The following is a 19,636-nucleotide window of genomic DNA, read 5'->3' as shown; positions in this document are numbered from 1 at the left end:
AAGTCCATGAGACTCTTCTCTCCAATTAAGCACCAAAAAATGGAAGGGGAGCTGTGACTCTAAGTGGAAGAGCATTAGCCTTGTGCAAAAAAAGCTCAGAGACAGTGTCCACAACATGATTTCCAGCTCCACAACCAAACGGAAAGAGGAAATGTGAGAGAGAGACAGAGACAGAGACAGAAAAAGAGACAGAGACACACAGAGACAGAAACAGACAGAGATTGACAGAAATAGAGACAGACAGACAAACACAGAAAAACAGACAGGAAGACTGAGAAATCACTGACAACTCCATTTAGAAAAATGTATATGGATATCTAAGATGTATATCCTATTCTTCCACAATTCACTACATAGTACCACCTCATCCTGATCCACATTTGGCTACTTGGAATCTATTTGGTGTTTCATAAATTATTCCACATGCTCCCATAGAACATAAACAGGCCCACACCTACTCACCAATGGTTTATTATAAGTCTGGCCTTTTTGCTTAAATATGTAATATTCCCATTTGTATGTTTTTCTGCTTCCATGGATTAAAGCTACCATTCCCCACATTTCACATCTAGATGTCTTCTTCTTTTGTGCCAGTAGTGGAATATGAACTCAGGGCCTTAAGCTCCTGCTCACTTTTTGTTCCATGCTTAAACATGTAACTTCAACCATGCTATGAGTTCCTGACTTTTGCTGGCTCATTGGATAAGTCTTTCAGATTTGTCTACAGGGGCTGATTTGAACCTTGAGGAAGTATAGGGCATTCTTGAAGCTACAATTATTGAGATGGGCCAGGACACCTGGCATGTCTTTGTCCCTCTGGCTAAGTCTTCTGTCTTCTATTGATGATGGCTGTTACCTATTTCCTATGTATTTTGTCAAATACTTTTCCCTCAAAGTAACATTTTGGTGGTATTTTGAGGTGAAATGTCCTTACATATTTGCACAGAGCAAAATGGGTGTGCGTACAGACTTGAATTCACTAATGGAAGAAAGTCGCACATACAGAACATTTAGTCTGGCATAAGTCTCAAAAGACAGAAAAACTTTCAAGGACATCTGGTTTGCTATGTCCTAGAACTTTAGTAATGGCCTGATCACCCCATGCAGGCATGGGTTGAGTTCCTTGCCCCTACAGTGCACTGAACAGTTCCCTTCATAGCCAGTAAGTGTTGTTAGACAGCTCCAGGTCACTATTTTGCCTTTACTCAGGACTCATGTGTCTGGGACATCAGAATGTATAAGAAAACAAACCACAGCATTTAGCCTCCATAAATTGTACAACATAAACATATATATTTAATAAATTTAGAAGAATAAAAAGAATGAACATTTTACAACAATCAGGACAAAAAGAAAAAGACAGATATACCCAGAGAGAGGGGAGGGAAGCTCTAAGTCTAGGTTGGCTTCTAATTTGCCTTCAAACATAAATTCTGCCTCAGAATCCTCCAAGGGATCTACCTCCTCATGAAAGATTGGAGTTGCTCCTGCAATTGCCAGAGGAGGCAGATTCTAATTTCTCTGTTGGAGATTGGTTCTGCTGCAGCAGGACTGATTTGTCCACATATTTTTTGAGGACAGATTCACTTTCCTGAGCTGCATCTAACTTTGGGACCTCACTTATTGGTTCCCCTGAACACAGACTGGGGACATTTTCCATCAGCCCCACGTATGCTACTCCCTCCAGCACACCAGGAGGAGTGCTGATTTGACCCTTTATAAGCTGATCTGGGCCGCCTGTGAAAGTCAGAGGAAGACAATCACTATTACTTTCTTCTTTCTTTGGGGTCCCTACAAGTTCAGCTCTGTCACATGTGGGGTTCAGAACCAGTGTCTTATCCACAGGACTCACAACTTTTTGGGGCCTGACTGCAAATGCATCCAACCCCTCTACATGCACATGCTTTGTGGAGTCCAGTGATGGCTCCAGATCTCCATCCATCACCATCCCTGACATCACCGAGGGCAACTTTCTTGGCAGGTCAGGAGAAGCTGCTCTATGGCAGCCAAAACCTGAGAAAGAGAAATAGGTAAAGGAGTTTGACAGTGGTCTCTGGATGTTCAGGTGGAGTTCAATTTCCATGAGGCTCTAATGGAGGAACCTGTACAAGTTTACTTTGGACTGAACACTGAAGAGAAGGTAAGGTCTTTCCCAAGAGTGGCTAAGCGCAAGTGCTTTCACAAATAGAACCAACACTGCTTGGCAGATAGTATCATAAAAAGACATTCTTACAACCTGGGGGTAATAAGGGCTCTCAGGCAATTAGGATCATCCGTAGAGGCCCAGGCGCCATCCCTACTCACAAGCTCTGAGGTGACCACACAGGGACTTCTTCCTCTGTTTCTTGGTCTCATTCTTCCCGCTCTCCTCCAGCTCATCCAGATGAACGTGGAGATTGAGGACCAGATCTGAGGAGGGCATGTGGAGCATGGCATAGTGGGTCAGTTCTTTCACCGGGTGTCGGTTCTGGGGCTCTCGGAAATCTGCAGGATAGCAGTCCATCCACATGGTGAAGATGGAACAAAGGCTGCTGTGGGCAGATTGGTGACAAGAAGAGTGAGTGCCTGCCCTCCTGATCCTGGGCCTCCCATAGCCCCTTTCTGCAAGCACTGCTATATGCACACTCGCATGTTGGGAACAGGGGTAGACTCCTGCAAGCAGGCTGATGTTCACCACCAAGGTCTAGAAGCTTCTGAAAGATAATTCTCCAATATTCTCACTGTGATAGGTAACAAGAAGGAACTGATTTTGTACACACAGCCCTCCCTGTCATCCCTGAGAGTTCACAACCACACCACAGCTGTGTCCTCTGCCACCACTCCAATCCCAAGCCTCTGCCTCTAGTGGAAAGCACAAGTGATGTGCAAATGAGAAATCTGCACTTTGAATCAGAAGCCTCAAAGATACCATTTTAAACCAAGGGGCCTTTTCTTTGTGCCACAGTCCACTTACTTCTTTGCTTGTCCATCTTCCTCAGAGTTACGGCCCGGGAATCTGTACCTATGGGAGGACAGGAGGAAGTCACCTCTCAGCTTCTCCTTTTCTGCCCACACAGGACACATATGTCATGGGCTCATTCCCATATGGGAATGGAATCTGACACATAAATAAGTGAGATACAGTTCAGTGCAAATTCTGCTAAGAGACTTATATGCATTGGTCCAAGGTAAATGTGACAGTGCTCATGCCTCTAATCCTAGCTAATCAGGAGCATGAGATCTCAGGTGCACAGTCTGATCAGACATTAGTCAGTAAAAGTCTAAGGACATAAATTTTTAAAAGGCCAGAATTGCACTTATGGTTCAAATGCTGTAGTGGTAGCTCTGAGCACCAAAGAAACAGCACCAAGTTGCTGAGTTTAGGTGGAAGGACTAACACACACACAAAAACATAAAAGCTTCAGGGGTTATAAACATGTAAAGCCAACATAATCCCTCCTTGAAATCTCTGAGGTGATTCAGCCTCCAGTTCACCCACCTCCCCCACACCCCAAACTTTCCTGGGTCTACATTATTCACAGACATCCAATTGCTAATGAAACCTTATTTACTCATGGGAAATGTGATTTCCTAGCACCTCACCTAGGTGAGGGCAGAAGTTGGGTGCCATGGGCACATGCCTGTAATACTAGCACCTCAGTAAGCAAGCTTCTGAGGTTCCAGTAGCTTTTCTGGGAAATGTCCTGGGCAGACCGCTACTAAGAAACTATGCAGGGTATGCACTTCTTTGTCTCATGCCAAGCTCCTGTGAGAAGACCCCCATGAAATCAACAGGTTCAGAGGGGTGCCAAGTATTCCACAACTCAGCCAGGAATAGCTGAACCGTCCCGGTTTTGAAGGGGGAACACTCACTTTTTGAACACAATATCCAGCACTTGCTCCATTGTTGCCCACTGTCTATAATTGTGGAGGAAGTTTCCAACATAGAAGAGATCGCCTTTCTGGTAGGCAGGGACCAGGTTCATCACCAGCATGCCCAGCAGGCCTGCCTCCGGGCTCCATATATGGCATGGCACATTCAGGGTGAGGGCTGACGCATTAGCACACTAAGGCGAGACAAAGAATCAGAAAAAAACCATGGAAATGAGACCATTTCCAAACGAGTAATTGTGATAGAGTAGATTGACAACTATGCAGACAGTATTATCTCAGTAAACCCAAATCACATAAGAAGGTTCTACTGTGGACCAGGTTGGGGTTAAGTAGGTTTTCTATCATGAGTATTCCTTGCCTGAGTTGCCTTGTGATTTCCTAGGTTTCTTTTTGGACAAATCTCTGAGATGGTTGGTTCGTGGCTTGCCACTGATCCAGTGTCTACAGCTTTGACTGAGGCACCCATCCTTCTCTTGGCTGAGACCAGAGTCTCGAGACCTGCGAATACAGCACAAGAACATGTTTCTGGCTCCGGAGTCACAGGCCAAGTGAGCTGGCTTGAGCCAACTGTGAGTTACTGTGGCCTGCTATCAGGGTTCCATGTTCTATTCCATTGTGAAGGAGGCAGGGTCACCTGTCAGGCCCAATGACCTCTGCCCCTTCCTTACCCAAGAAATACCCCCCCCCAATATGGCTAAGTGTACATGTAGACAGAGTTAACAGGACACCCTGTTTGTCCAATCCTAATCTGCTAGCCCTAGGTTCTGGCATGTTCTCTGCTTCCAGGAGTCACTCCTAGGTCACATTCATGGCATATCTGTCACTATTCCTCTTATCTGGCTCAAATTATTTTGCCTGTCAGGGCCTTCTGTGACTGCCACATCCTTCTGGCACATATTTTGACATCAACATCCTAGGTCACTGTTTACTTTCTGTAGCCTAATCTGTTTGTCCTTGGAACCCCTCTCTGGTATCATCTGGAGCCAATGCAAATACTTAGAGATCGGAAATTGAAAGGAATATTGGAAAACATACATTACATATATAATCAGCCTTTATTACAGGTGTCTATTTTTTTGGCTATTTCTGTGGCTTCACTTCAGCCTGGGCACTCCCCAGAGCTCTTTTGCTCAAGGGTAGCACTCTACCACTTGAGCCACAGCACCACTTTGGCTTTTTCTGTGTATGTGGTACTGAGGAATTGAACCCAGGTCTTCATGCATGCTAGGCAGCACTCTACCACTGAGCCACCTTCCCAGCCACAGGTGTCCATTTTTGTAAGTGAGAAAATTATGTTTTATACTTGAAATATTTCATGGAGGCAACCAGAGAAAGGAAGAGCTGCTGTATTGTCTTTTTATGATGACTAGGATTTGTTTTACTATAGCTTTCAAGGAATGTAGTATTTAAGGTAGAAAACTGCTCCTTTACGTCTTACAAGCTAATCGTTTATATAGTCATTTGCCTCTGAAGTCTTTGCTTCTGTGTCCCATGATCTATCCTCCTCCCTCAACACAAACGGGAAGAAGAATTTCACACATTGCTGAGCTGTTGTCCAGTCTCTGCATAGGAATTGAAAATACAATATTTACTGTGGTGTGTGTGTGTGTGTGTGTGTGTGTGTGTGTGTGTGTGTGTGCACGCGCATTTCTGATCTTGGACCCTTTGCCTTATTCCTGAGCAATTTTCCTCAAAACTAGTGCTTTACCACCTGAGACACAGTTCCAATCTGAGCTTTTTGTAGTCAGCTGGAGATGAGAGATTCATGGAACTTTCCTACCCAGCATGGACACTGCTCCTCTTCAGCCTCATCTTTCCTCAACAGTGGCAATGGCTGTTCAGTTTCTGGATTTCCCATCTAAGCACAGACACAAGCCATCCTCCACTGCACAAGTCTCTTTGTGTCCTTGAGGGGCTCAAGTCTTCTCTCAAAACTTAGTGCCCTGAGGATAGAACCTCTGAAACTCAGAACCAAGTTTCCTGATTAATTGGGATCACAGGCCTGAGCTATATATGAACAGCTCACTACCTGCCATCGCACATTTTTTGGGGGATGAGGGATTGTTTGTTGGGCTTGAACTCTGGGCCTGTACCCTGTCCCTCAGCTTTTCAGCTCAAAGCTAGGGCTTTACCACCTTGAGGCACAGTACCACTTCTGGTTTTCTGGTTGCTTATTGGGAGATCAGAGTCTCATGGATGTTCCTGCCTGGCTGATTTTCCACTGTGATCCTCAGATCTCAGCCTCTCCAGTAGCTAGGATTATAAGCATGGGCCACCAGCGTCCAGCACATGACCCCTTTTTGCAACAGCATTTGGTGAATTTAACTATGTTGACTTGAGACAGATATACCTACACAATATATGGGAATCAATGGTATATCACTGAATTCCCCAATAATGTCTTTTACATTAATGTTTTGTGAAACAACATATTCGAGACCCACAATATCATATGCTAGTCCTCCTATAAAATACATTCAAATATATGTATTATCATGTAGTATATTATATGATATATTTATATATATTATATTATATATAATATGTAAGTGATGTATATAGTGAACACAGAAAATAATTCCAATTTTGGAATTTAGCCTTTCCTGTCACAATGTTACCCAAGTCTTCTGTTAGACATGCAGATTTTCATCAACAATCTCCCTTGTTAGTCGTTTTTTAGTTCTTGAACAAATGAGTCTTCTTTACCACCAATAGTCTACATACAAAAATGATATGGATCAGTGTCTCTGGCTCAGGCCTGTATTCTTTGCTAGTAAGGAGGCTGAGATCTGAGGATCTTGGTTCAAAGCCAGCCAGGTCAGGAAATGCTATCAGATTATCTCCAGCTGTAGCTCAAAGTGGTAGAGGGCTAGCCTTGAGTGAAAGAACTCAGATACAGTGGCCAGCTTTTAATTTCAAGCACCACCATTCTGTACACACACCCCCTACACGCACACTCTTCACTCGGTCCCTTCTTAAATCCTCTGTCCTCTTCACTGAACTGGTGATTGCCAGAGTTTCTGGATTTCCCACTCCAGCATGCCAACCAGACATGTTCCCTCTGCACATGCACCTCTGCCACACTGCAGGGCCCAGGCCTCCTCTCAGAATCCACTGCCCTGGGATAGAGAGCAGATGAAATTCAAGGATTCTTAGAATGTGTGCTTCAAGACAGGGAGACTCAGAACTGTTCCTCACCTGGTATACAGAGACACATTGATCTATTTGTGTAGAACAATGCCTACATGGTTAGAATATAAGTTTTTGATTACCACAAACGACACCCTTTTCCAAATACTGTTAAATATTCTCTCAGATTTTCTAAAATGTTACATAAAAGTACATCTATTTACATGTTAGAGGTTGTAGCTTCTGATATAATGAACGGGAAAAGGCAGCCAAAATGACTTCTTACAGAGAAAAATGCCTAGCCCAAGTAAGCTAATATGTGCAGCAAGCTCATTTCCAGACCATTCTCCAAATGCAGGCATGAGTCTCTTATTGTGTCATCTTGATAACTTACAGTCCATATCCACCCTCATGAAGGCTCAGAAAATCTTCATGAAAACTCAACGCAAGGAACATCTTAAGAAAATAAAACAGCACCAAATAGTTAATTCTAGCTTTAAACATTTATATGTTTTATATTTGCACAGTGCAGAATTGTTCATGGTTGGCAGAGAGCTTCAAACATCAACACATTTACCCGACTAGCTGGAAAGGGGAAGTTATCCCTAGAAAGAGGTGGGGGCTTGAGATTCAAGTGGGACCAGCTTTCAAAGACACCTGTTCTGATATAACACAGAGCTTTTGTGTCTCAGCATCAAGGGTCCTATCTCGGCACAGGCTGCATCCTCCACTGCCTGCATTCCTTGTGGCTCCCTCTAGTCACCTGTTCCTTGTAAATCCAGCAGATTTGTTCCCCAGATCCAGCACACTCTGCTTCCTCCCAATCAGGCCCCATGTGCCCAGGATGTTAGATTGCAGGTAGAAAAGACCAGAGTATTTTGTATTCAAGAATTTTACAACATCATGTAAACGTGGACATTTTAATACTGTTAAAACAATAAATAGTAAAACAGGCAAATGCCCAGAGAGGAGGGAGGCAAGGTCTAACACACACACACAAAAAGATTCCCTGACTGGACACTGTGGATCATGCCTGTACTGCTAGCTAGTCAGGAGTCTAAATGGGAGGATCATGGTTCATAGCCATATCTGGCAAAAAAGTCCTCTTCTGTCCAATTAACCACCAGAAAACTGGAAGGGGAGCTGTGACTCTAAGTTGAAGAGCATTAGCATTGTGCAAAAAAAGCTCAGAGACAGGTCCCACAACATGAGTTCAAGCTCCACAACAAAACAGAAGAGAGGAAGAGACAGAGAGAGAAAGAGAGAAAGAGAGAGAGACAGAGAGAGACAGAGAGACAGAGACAGAGGCAGAAAGACAAACACAAGAAAACAGACAGGAAGACTGAGAAATCCCTTACCACTCCAATTAGAAAGTGAATATGGATATCAAAGATGTATTTCCTATTCTTCCACAATTCACTACATAGTACCACATCATCCTGATCCACATTTGGCTAACTAGAATCTATTTGGAGTTTCATAAATCATTCTACACGCTCCCATAGAACAGGCCCACACCTACTCACCAATGGTTTGTAAGTCTGGCCTTTTTGCTTAAATATGTAATTTTCCCATTCGTATGTTTTTCTGTTTCCATGGTTTAAAGCTACCATTGCCCACATTTCATGTCTAGATGTCTTCATCTTTTGTGCCAGTAGTGGAATTTGAACTCAGGACATGGAGCTCTTGCTTACTTTTTGTTCCATTCTGAAACATGTAACTGCAGCCATGCTATGAGTTCCTGACTTTTGCTGGCTCATTGGATAAGTCTTTCAGATTTTTCTACAGGGGCTGATTTGAAGCTCCATCCTGAGGAAGTATAGAGCACTCTTGAAACTAGAATTATTGAGATGGGCCAGGACACCTGGCATATCTTTGTCCCTCTGATTAAGTTTTCTTTCTTCTACTGATGATGGCTTTTACCTATTTCCCATGTATTTTGTCAAATACTTTTGCCTCAAAGTAGCTTTTTGATGTTATTTTGAGGTGAAATGTTCTTACATATTTGCACAGAGCAAAATAGGGGTGTGTACTGACTTGACTTCACTAATGGAAGAAAGTCCCCCATTTAGTACATTTAGTCTGACAGAACAACTTTGAAGGACATCTGGTTTGTTATGTCCTAGAGCTTTAGTAGTGGCCTGATCACCCCATGCAGGCATGGGCTGGGTTCCTTGCCCCTTACAGTGCACTGAACACTTCCCTCTATAGCCAGTTAGTGCTCTTGGACAGCTCCAGGTCACTCTGTCTTTTGCCCTTACTCAGGACACATGTGTCTGGGACATCAGAATGTACATTAAAAAACGCACAGTATTTAGGTTCCATAAATTGTACAACATAAACATACATCTTAATGAATTTAGAAGAATAAAAAGAATGAACATTTTACAACAATCAGGACAAAAAGAAAAGAGAGATATCCCCAGGGAGAGGGGAGAGAAGCTCTAAGTCTAGGCCGGCTTGTAAGTTGCCTTCAGACATAAATTCTACCTCAGAATCCTCCAAGGGATCTACCTCCTCATGAAAGATAGGATTTGCTCCTGGAGTTGAGAGAGAGGCAGATTCTAATATCTCAGTTGGAGATTGGCTCTCCTGAAGCAGGACAGATTTGTCCTGATGTTCTGTGAGGACAGATTTACTTTCCTGAGCTGAATCTAACGTTTGGACCTCACTCATTGGTTCCCCTGAACACAGACTGGGGACATTTTCCATCAGCCCCACGTGTGCTACTCCCTCCAGCACAAGAGGAGGAGTGCTGATTTGACCTTTTATGAGCTGATTTGGGCCGCCTGTGAAAGTCAGAAGAAGACAATCACTATTACCTTCTTCTTTCTTTCATCTCCGTCACATATGGGGTTAAGAACCAGTGTCTTATCCACAGGACTCACAACCCGTTGGGGCCTCACTGCAAATGCATCCAACCCCTCTACATGCACATGCTTTGTGGAGTCCAGTGATGGCTCCAGACCTCCATCCATCACCATCCCTGACATCACCGAGGGCTTCTTTCTTGGCTGCTCTATGGCAGCCAAAGCCTGAGAAAGAGAAATAGGTAAAGGAGTTTGACAGTGGTCTCTGGATGTTAAGGTGGAGTTCAATTTCCATGAGGCTCTAATGGAGGAAGCTGTACAAGTTTACTTTGGACTGAACACTGATGAGAAGGTATTTCCAAACAGTGGCTAAGATCAACTCCTTTCACCAATAGAACAAACATTGCCTGGCCCAGAGTATCATACAAAGATATTCTTACAACCTGGGGGGTAATAAGGGCTCTCAGGTAATTAGGCTCATCCCTAGAGGCCCAGGCGCCATCCCTACTCACAAGCTCTGAGGTGACCACACAAGGACTTCTTCCTCTGTTTCTTGGTCTCATTCTTCCCGGTCTCCTCCAGCTCATCCAGAAGAATGTGGAGGTGGAGGAGCAGGTCCGAGGAGGGCATGCGGAGCATGGCATAGTGGGTAAGTTCTTTCACCGGGTGTCGGTTCTGGGGCTCTCAGAAATCAGCAGGATAGCAGTCCATCCACATGGTGAAGATGGAACAAAGGGTGCTGTGGGCAGATTGGTGCCAAGAAGAGTGAGTGCCTGCCCTCCCTATCTTGGGCCTCCCATAGCCCCTTTCTGAAAGCACTGCTATATGCACATTTGCATGCTGGGAAGCAGGAGCAGACTCCTGCTAGCAGGCTGATCTTCACCACCCACATCTAGAAGCTTCTGAAAGATAATTTTCCAATATTCTCACTGTGATAGGTCACAAGAAGGAACTGATTTTGTACACACAGCCCTCCCTGTCATCCCTGAGAGTCCTCAACCACACTACGGCTGTGTCTTCTGCCACCACTCCAATCCCAAGCCTCTGCCCCCTAGTGGAAAGCACAAGTGGTGTGCAAATGAGAAATCTGCACTTTGAATCAGCAGTCTCAAAGATACCATTTTGAACGAAGGGGCCTTTTCTTTGTGCCACAGTCCACTTACTTCTTTACTTGTTCATGTTCCTCGGAGTTACGGCCCGGGAATCTGTACCTATGGAAGGACAGGAGGAAGTCACGTCTCAGCTTCTCCTTTTTGCCCAAACAGGACACAGATGGGATGGGTTCATTCGCAGATGGGAATGGAATCTGACACATTAACAAGTGAGATATGTCTATACAGTTCAGTGAAAATTCTTCTATGAGAGGTATATGCATTTGGTCCAAGGTAAATGCGCCAGTGGCTAATACCTCAAATTCTAGCTCATCAGGGACATGAGATCTCAGGTGCACAGTCTGATCAGACATTAGTCAGTAAAAGTCTAAACAAACTAATTTTTAAAAGACCAGAATAGCACCTATGGTTCAAATGCTGTAGTGGTATCTCTGAGCACCAAAGAAACAGCAATCAGGCCATGAGTTCAGGTTGCAGGACTGGCACACACACAAAATCATAAAAGCTTCAGGAGTTATAAATATGTAAAGCCAACATAATCCCTCCCTGAGGTCTGTGAGTCAGCCTCCAGTTCACCTGCCTCCCCCACACCCCAGACTTTCCTGGGTCTACATTATTCACAGACATGCAATTCCCAATGAAACCTTATTTACTCATGGGAAATGTGATTTCCTAGCACCTCACCTAGGTGAGGCCAGAAGTTGGGTGCCAGTGGCACATGCCTGTAATAACAGCCCCTCAGTAAGCAAGCTTCTGAGGTTCCCGTAGCTTTTCTGGGAAAAGTCCTGGGCAGACCACTACTAAGAAAGTAGGCAGGGGGTGCACTTCTTTGTCTCATGCCAAGCTCCTGAGAAAAGACTCCCATGAAATCACCAGGTTCAGAGGGGTGCCAAGTATTCCACAACTCAGCAAGGAGGGGCTGAACAGACCAAGATGCAAACGAAGGGGGAACACTTACTTTTTAAGCACAATAGCCAGCACTTGCTCCATTGTCCCCCACTGTCTATAATTGTGGAGGAAGTTTCCAACATAGAAGAGATCGCCTTTCTGGTAGGCAGGGACCAGGTTCATCACCAGCATGCCCAGCAGGCCTGCCTCCGGGCTCTATATATTGCATGGCACATTCAGGGTCAGGCCTGACTCATTGGCACACTAAGGTGGGAAAAAGAATCAGAAAAAATGATGATAATGAGAACACTTCCAAATGAGTAATTGTGATAGAGTGGATTGAAATCTATGCAGAAAGCATTATCTCAGTATAGACAAATCACCTAAGAAGGTTCTCCTGTGCACTGCATGAAGCCCTGGATTTGATTCCTCAGTATCACATAAACAAAAAAAGTCTGAAGTGGTGCTGTGGCTCAAGTGGTAGAGGGATAGCCTTGAACAAAAGAGGCTCAGGGACAATGCCCAGGTCCTGAGTTCAAGCCCCCAGGACCAGCAAAAAAAAAAAGAATAAATCGAGGGGTGATGTCAATAGTACCTCCCTGTGAGAATACAAGATTCTTTCCAACCCTCCTAGATGGGGAGAAAGTAAGTCACAAGTGAAAAGAGGGCAGAGAAAAGAGGAAGGCCAGGAGGGAATTTTTAATGCATTACCTGTGTTAATGGAATAGGATTGATTTCTTCATCTACAATGAATGGCTCTGGCCTGGGGAAGACCTGGACGTCAGCGGTCAGGTGGCCACACTTGAGCACAGCATGGAAAGGCGTATATGCCAGGTCTATCAGCTTTCTAGAAGATGATCATGACTTGTTAAGGGAGGAAGAGTTCACATGTGGTACACATAAAAGGACTGTACACATGAAAGTAACATTTCAAGATGTAAAGCTGGTTAAACCTTCGCACTGATTCCAAAAGTAAATATACTTGTGAAACGGAAAACATTTTGATGTTTTTAAAGAGGAAATTTCAATTGAGAGAGAAACCCCAGAGCAAGGTAAACTTGGGAACAGCTGAGTCTTTTTAAAGCATGACCACCTTATTTTACCTGAGAAACGGGCAACTGTGGGAAAATGGACTCACACTGTTAGAAATAATACAGTAACTGAGAGGTCGCCGAAATAGCTCAGTTGGGAGAACATTAGACTGAAGAAATAATACAGTAACTGTTCTTCTTGGTTGTCAAATTATAATATCAGATTGTAAAGAAGCCCCCACCCCCCACCCCTCAAAAAACAACTTTAAGGCATATACTCACCCAAACATAGACTGCACGTTTTTCAAGCACAGGGGGCCATCACTAGTAAAAATTTGCCTTTCACCATTGTTGAGGTCTATGAGACGTTCAAGGCATTCCAGGAAATCGGTGCTCTGAAGCTACAAAGCAAGAGAGGACACCTTTAAAGTAGAACAAATCACCACATCACTACCAGCACACCAAGGCCACAGCCACTGTAACAAAATGGCCAATAAACGGTTTGTTTGGTTTATTCTTTTGGTTCGGGTACTGGGGCTTAAACTCAAGGCCTTACACTTTTTTTTTTGTCCGTTGCAGGGCTTTAACTCAGGGCTTGAATGCTGTCCCTGAGCCTCTATGTATTCAAAGCTAGTACTCTACCACTTTAGCCTAGAGCTACTTCCAGTTTTTTTGAGTCGTTATTTGGAGATAAGAGTCTCAAGACTCAAGTCTCAAGTGGAGCCACAGCTCCACTTCCAGCTTTTTTGGTAGTTTTGGTAGATATGAGTCTCATGGACTTTCCTGCCCAGGCTGGCTTTGAACCATGATCTTCAGATCTCAGCCTCCTGAGTAGCTAGGATTATGGGTGTTGAGTCCGTGAGATGATTTTCTTAACAGTCAATATCAGAAGGAAGTAACTACAGGGGCTGGGAAGGTGGCTCAGTGGTAGAGCGCTTGCCTTGCATGCATGAGGCCCTGGGTTCAATTCCTCAGCACCACATAAGCAAAAAGAAAAAAGCCGGAAGTGGTACTGTGGCTCAAGTGGTAGAGCGCTAGCCTTAAGCTGAAGAGCTGAGGGACAGCACCCAGGCCCAGAGTTTAGGCCCCACGACCGGACCCACCCCCCCGCCAAAAAAAAATACAAATAAAGAAGGAAGTAACACAACAATTGTTCTGTGTGTGTGCCAGTTCCTGGGCTCAATTCCAGAGCCTAGGTGCTGTCCTTGAGCTTTTTGCTCAAGGCTAGCACTCTACCACTTGAGCCACAACTCCACTTCCAGATTTTTTTGTAGTTTAGTGGAGATACTGAGTCTCATGGACTTTCTTACCTCAACTATTGCAATCTGCCTCAAGGTTACAAGAGGTACTTCATTCATAAGTAGTTCTGCAGATTCTCAGGAGACCACAGTTAGTAGCCATACAGCATCTTCCCTACAACCTCTTCCTGACATGGTTTGGCAAGAGCCATCAATTATCAGCATTTTAGAGAGAGAAAAACTGAGGTAAAGTGAAATAATTCCTGACTCAATGGGAAAAGCAGGAAGTATTTAATAAAACACATCAGAAGCCAGGTGCTGGTGGCTCATGCCTGTAATCCTAGCTACTCAGGAGGTTGAGAGCTGAGGACGGCAGTTTGAAGCCAAGCCTGAGTAGTAAAATCTGTGAGATCTTCAGCTCTACTAAACTACCAAAAAAGCCAGAAGTGGAGCTGTGGTTCAAAACGGTAGAGTGCTAGTCTTGAGCAAAAAGCTCAGGGACAGCACCCAGCCTTTGATTTTAAGTCCCAATACCAGCACCACAACAAACAAACAAAAAGACCTATGCTCCCCCCTTCCAAAAAAAGCCCCCCCCCAAAAAACAAAAACAAAACCTAAAGTATACTTCTGTCAACATTTCTGGAGGAATGGACAGAAAAAAAAGAACATCTCAAGCCTCATGGTCATCAGCAGAGTGGGCATCTCCAGCTATACTCTTGGAGAGGTGAGTGTTGTTGTCAAAGAGCATGTGAAATCAAGTCTTTTCAAATCTAAATGTTATACGGTACGCAAGAGTGTTCATTGAATATACTGACAAATAAACCGAGCCCTGGGAATTACCTAACCCATCTAAAAAGCAGTTAGCAGAAGGCCATTACCTCTTCCAGGTTTGCCATGCACATGATGTATAACTTAGACGGGAAAGGGAAAGGCAGCGGGAACCTGTTGCTGTCGCTCCTTTGATTGTGTGTCGCTAGGGAATGTCGCAGGGACCCTCTACCAATGCCGAGACAGCCGTCCGTCACCAGAACGACCTGTGTGCAGAGGACAAGTATCCATTAAGCCACATGCCCAACAGCTCCACCCAGGTTTGCTTTCACTGCTACAGGAATGTGCAGGGAGCTTTGTGGGGTGATGGGTATGTTCTAGGTCTTAATTGGAGTAAGGATATACATACATGCTTCCATTTGTGAAAATCTAGCAAACTGTGTGATTTATTTGTTTGTTTATGTGCTGGTCTTGGGGCTGGAACTCAGGGCCTTGGCTCTATTTGTGAACTACTTTGCTCAAGACTGGTGTTCTTCCACTAGAGCCACACCTCTACTTTTGCCTTTTTACTGGTTAGCTGGAGATAAAAGTCTCACAGACTTTCCTGCCCAGGCTAGCATCAAACCATGATCTTCAGATCTCTGCCTCTTGAGTAGGTAGGATTACAAGCATGAGCCCCTGATGCCTGGCTTATTGTTTTTAATTGTCTTTTTTTTCTCTTGGCAGTCATGGTACTTGAACTCAGGGCCTGGGTGCTATCCCTGAGCTCTTTTTGCTCAAGGCTAGCACTCTACCACTTTGAGTCACAATTGCACTTCTGGTTTTCTGATGGTTAATTAGAGATAAGAGCCTCATAGACTTTCTTGCTGGGCTGACTTTGAACCTGGATCCACAGATCTCAGCCTTCTAAGTAACTTGGATTATACATGTCATCCACTGGCCCCGGCTAAAATTATCTTTAACTAGTTATACCACAGGGTTTTAATTCAATGTCAACTGATATGTAGAATACACTTGATCAAAGTGTCAACCTTTCTATCATTTTTCCATGTACTCCAAACTTACCCATCTGAAGTTTTCTAGTCCCAGTTTCAATATGTACATTGAATATTATGACTGTTTTTGTCCACCATTCTTTCTCTCTCTCTCTGCTCTCCTTAACATCCATTCTCATAGACAAGACCAAACCATGTATTTTGAATTTGTGCATTTAAAACAAAAATGCAGGTACTAGAGCTTGAACTCAGGGCCTGGGTACTGTCCCTTAGCTTTTCCTGCTCAAGGCTAGCACTCTCCCATTTGGCCCACAACTCTACTACCAACTTTTTAGTGTTTAACTGGAGATGAGAGTTTCCTCTTTCCTGCCTGGGTTGGCTTTGAATGGAGATCCTCAAATCCTAGTCTTCTGAGTGGCTAGGATTACAGGCATGAGCCACTGGTGTCCCACAAGAGCAAGTCTTTATGATTCTCTTCACTTTTTAGACAACTCAGTTGAGATGGTTAGAAATTTGCTGAATAACTGCTACACCGAGATAATGAAGAACAGACACTATTGTTCCGTGTTTACAATTCTACCACACAAAATTATAATCCGTCCTTCAGTGAACAGTTATAAATTCTACTGTGAGCCCTTTGTCTTTATAGAAACAATATAAATTTTCAGTACATCAATTTACCAGGAAAATACTTTCCTTGAGGCATAGGTCTGCTTTCTGAACACATTAGTATGACTTAAATTCGTGTGATACGATTACAGTGATTTAATGCCTTCTTTAAAAACTGTACAAATAGTGTAAAATGTAGTTTGTGGAGTTATAACGTAGGTGGTTAGAGCCTGAGGAAAATCAACACTACAGTGGTTAATGATTTGTATGTTTTGCACATGTGCTCATGCATGTGTACATGCACTCCTAGTAGCTTAACCTCAGGGTCTGGGTATTGTCCCTGAGTCTCTCTGTGCTCAAGGCTAGCACTCTACCACTTGAGCCACAGCACCACTTCTGGCTTTTTCTGTTGATGTGGTATTGAGGAATCGTCCCCAGGGCTTCATGCATGCTAGGCAAGCACTCTACCACTAAACCACATTCCTAGCCCTTTTTTAGCTTTTTCATTCAAGGCTAGTGCTCCATCACTTGAGTCACAGCTCTACATCTGGCTTTTTGCTACTTAACTGGAGACAAGTGTCTCACGGACTTTATAGCCTCAGCTGGCTTCAAACTGAGATCCTCAGATCTCAGCCTCTTGAATACCTAAGATGTACAGGCCAGTTTGGGGGGTCTATATTTTCTCTTCCTTTTTTCTTTCTTTCTGGTGCCAGTCCTGGAGCTTGAACTCAGACCTTGTGCATTGTCCCTGAGCTTTTTTTGCTCAAGGCTAGCACTCTACCACTTGAATCATAACTCTACTTTTTTTTTTCTTTTTTGTTTAATTGGAGATAAGAGTCTCATATACTTTCCTGCCTGGGATGGCTTTGACCAACAATCCTTGGATTTCAGCCACCTTAGTAGCTAGGGTTACAGGTGTGAGCCACTAGTGCCTGGCTCATTAATGATATTAACTAAGGACATTGAAAAAAACTAAGCATTACCTGGCAAGGGATCGCACCACCCCATTCTTGCTGAACAATGTTACAGACACCAACCAGTGCGGACTCTAGGCATGTCTTGTCGTAATCGTCCATGTTACTCAGTGCTTCCTTATTGGGTGAGAAAAAAATAATTGCTCATTATTCGCTGCTGTTTTGTTATTAGAAACCAATATAAACTGTATGAAGTCTGAATATCATACAGGGAACACTGAGTTTCTGTAAGCCCCAAAGCATAGATTCCAGAAAATACACACACACACACAATCACACACACACACACACACACACACACACACAAACACAGCAAAACAGACTTCCTCAACTGTAAAGGACAATGAAATAAGCTTAACAATGAAATAAGCTTAAAGTAATGACCAAAATGTATGGACTATTAACCATCATCTCCTAAACACCATTCTGTGCACTTTACATGGATTTAATCATCCTACCATTGTTCACCCTACTTTTAAATGAGGAATTTTTTTGGGGGGGGTCCGGTCATAGGGCCTGAACTCTGGGCCTGGGTGCTGTCCCTCAGCTCTTCAGCTCAAGGCTAACGCTCTACCACTTGAGCCACAGCGCCACTTCCAGCTTTTTTCCTTTTGCTTATGTGGTGCTGAGGAATCGAACACAGGGCCTCTGGCATGCAAGGCATGCGCTCTACCACTTAGCCACCTTCCTAGCCCTAAATGAGGAAATTTTTAAGAAGTGGCCTGACTCCAGAGCTTTTGCTTTTACCTCTTACACCTCATTCATTACATTGCAATTCTCTCAATTTTAGAACTGCTAAACACCAAAAAAGTCTTTAGCTAAATAACTTATAAGAAAACCAGTACAAGCAGAGTGGGGTGGCTTACGCCCGTAATCCTAGCTATTTGAGAGGCAGAGATTGGGAAATTGCTGTTAAGAGGCTGGCCTGGGGAGAAAATTCACAAGACTCCATTTCAACCAAAGACTAGGTATGGTAGCACACACCTGTTATCACCACTGACATGGGGAAGCACAAGTGGAAGGATCAAAGCCCAAACCATCCAGGGCATAAACTGAGACTATAATCTGAAAATACCCGGTACAAAAAAGGGTTGGAAGTATGACTCATGTGGTAGAGCATCTACCTCCCAAGCATGAGGTCCTGAATTCAAGACTCAGTACCACCAAAAAAAGTCCACCAGTACGATTTAAAAAAAAATTTAAGTCTCATAAAGATGCAAACTAATAAAAGGAAAGCTTTAATAAAAATTACTAAGAATTCAGCCGGGCGCTGGTGGCTCATGCCTGTAATCCTAGTTACTCAGGAGGTTGAGATCTGAAGATTGCGGTTCAAAGCCAGCAGGGGCAGGAAAGTCCATGAAACTCTTATCTCCAATAAACCACGAGAAAACCGGAAGTGGCGCTGTAGCTCAAGTGGTAGAGCACTAGCCTTGAGCTGAAGAACTGAGGGACAGTGCTCAGGCCCAGAGTTCAAGGCCCACGACTGACAACAAAAAAAAAGATTACTAAAAATTCAAACTACATTAATCCTGCATTTCCACATTGCCCAACAATTATTTAATTGCTCATTTTAATTTCAGAAACACTTATTGTCTACTCACTGGCCAAGACACTGTGCTAAGAACTATAGGAGATATTAATGGTTTAAAGACATCTGGCTAGCTCATAGAACTCATAAATATTATAGATCACGACAGACAATTTGCCCCATGAAATTAGAATGTGTTTGTCATTTTAACTAAGCATCACTATCTCGCAATACAGTGAAATTTAGGAAATTATGTAATCACTTAATCACAATAAAGAATTTGAAAAAAAAATAATGACATCTGGCTTATCTCAGAAAAATATCTTTGAAAGACAATACCTATTAAGATTTTAAAATGACAACATTGAGCTGGGTACTAGTAGCTCATACCTGTAATCCTAGCTACTCAGGAGGCTGAGATCTAACGACATTTGACGCCACCTTGGGCAGGAAAGTCCATGAGACTCTTATCTCAATCAACCAGCAAAAAAGTTGGAAGTGGAGCTATGGCTCAAGTGGTAGAGTGCCAACCTTGAGCAAAAATTTCAAGGATAACGCCCAGGTCCTGAATTCAAGCCCCAGGATGGAAAAAAAGAAGAAAAAGAAAAAAAATAATATCTTGGCACCTATAAATGAATACTATCTGTTGGAGAGTAAGCATCATTCTGAACTTTCTAGAAG

The 19,636-nt window shown here is 43.6% G+C and overlaps 1 protein-coding gene across 6 annotated transcripts in view; it reads right to left on the bottom strand.

Moving 5' to 3' along the window:
• Positions 1-234: 234 nt before the first annotated feature.
• Positions 235-19,636, bottom strand: part of LOC122114362 (integrator complex subunit 14-like) — a 53,816-nt gene continuing 34,414 nt past the window's right edge. For 2 of the 6 annotated variants that reach the window (XM_042687489.1, XM_042687491.1), the window contains exons 3-9: positions 17,437-17,544; positions 14,960-15,115; positions 13,126-13,244; positions 12,524-12,659; positions 11,883-12,076; positions 10,976-11,023; positions 10,190-10,551 (exon numbers count right to left, since the gene is read on the bottom strand). In XM_042687489.1, coding sequence (XP_042543423.1) covers positions 12,029-12,076; positions 12,524-12,659; positions 13,126-13,244; positions 14,960-15,115; positions 17,437-17,544 — 567 coding nt within the window. In that variant the 3' untranslated portion in view covers positions 10,190-10,551; positions 10,976-11,023; positions 11,883-12,028. Of the gene's footprint in view, positions 2,014-2,304; positions 2,532-9,830; positions 10,038-10,189; positions 10,552-10,975; positions 11,024-11,882; positions 12,077-12,523; positions 12,660-13,125; positions 13,245-14,959; positions 15,116-17,436; positions 17,545-19,636 lie in introns of those variants that run through there. The other 4 variants (XM_042687492.1, XM_042687486.1, XR_006148570.1 and 1 more) reach the window with 4 other exon arrangements.

The sequence above is a fragment of the Dipodomys spectabilis genome, unplaced genomic scaffold, assembly GCF_019054845.1.
Source record: "Dipodomys spectabilis isolate Male_0828 unplaced genomic scaffold, ASM1905484v1 ptg000108l, whole genome shotgun sequence".
Lineage (NCBI taxonomy): Eukaryota > Metazoa > Chordata > Mammalia > Rodentia > Heteromyidae > Dipodomys > Dipodomys spectabilis.
The sequence above is the reverse complement of the archived record's forward strand: the minus strand, read 5'-3'. Positions and strand labels throughout refer to the sequence as shown.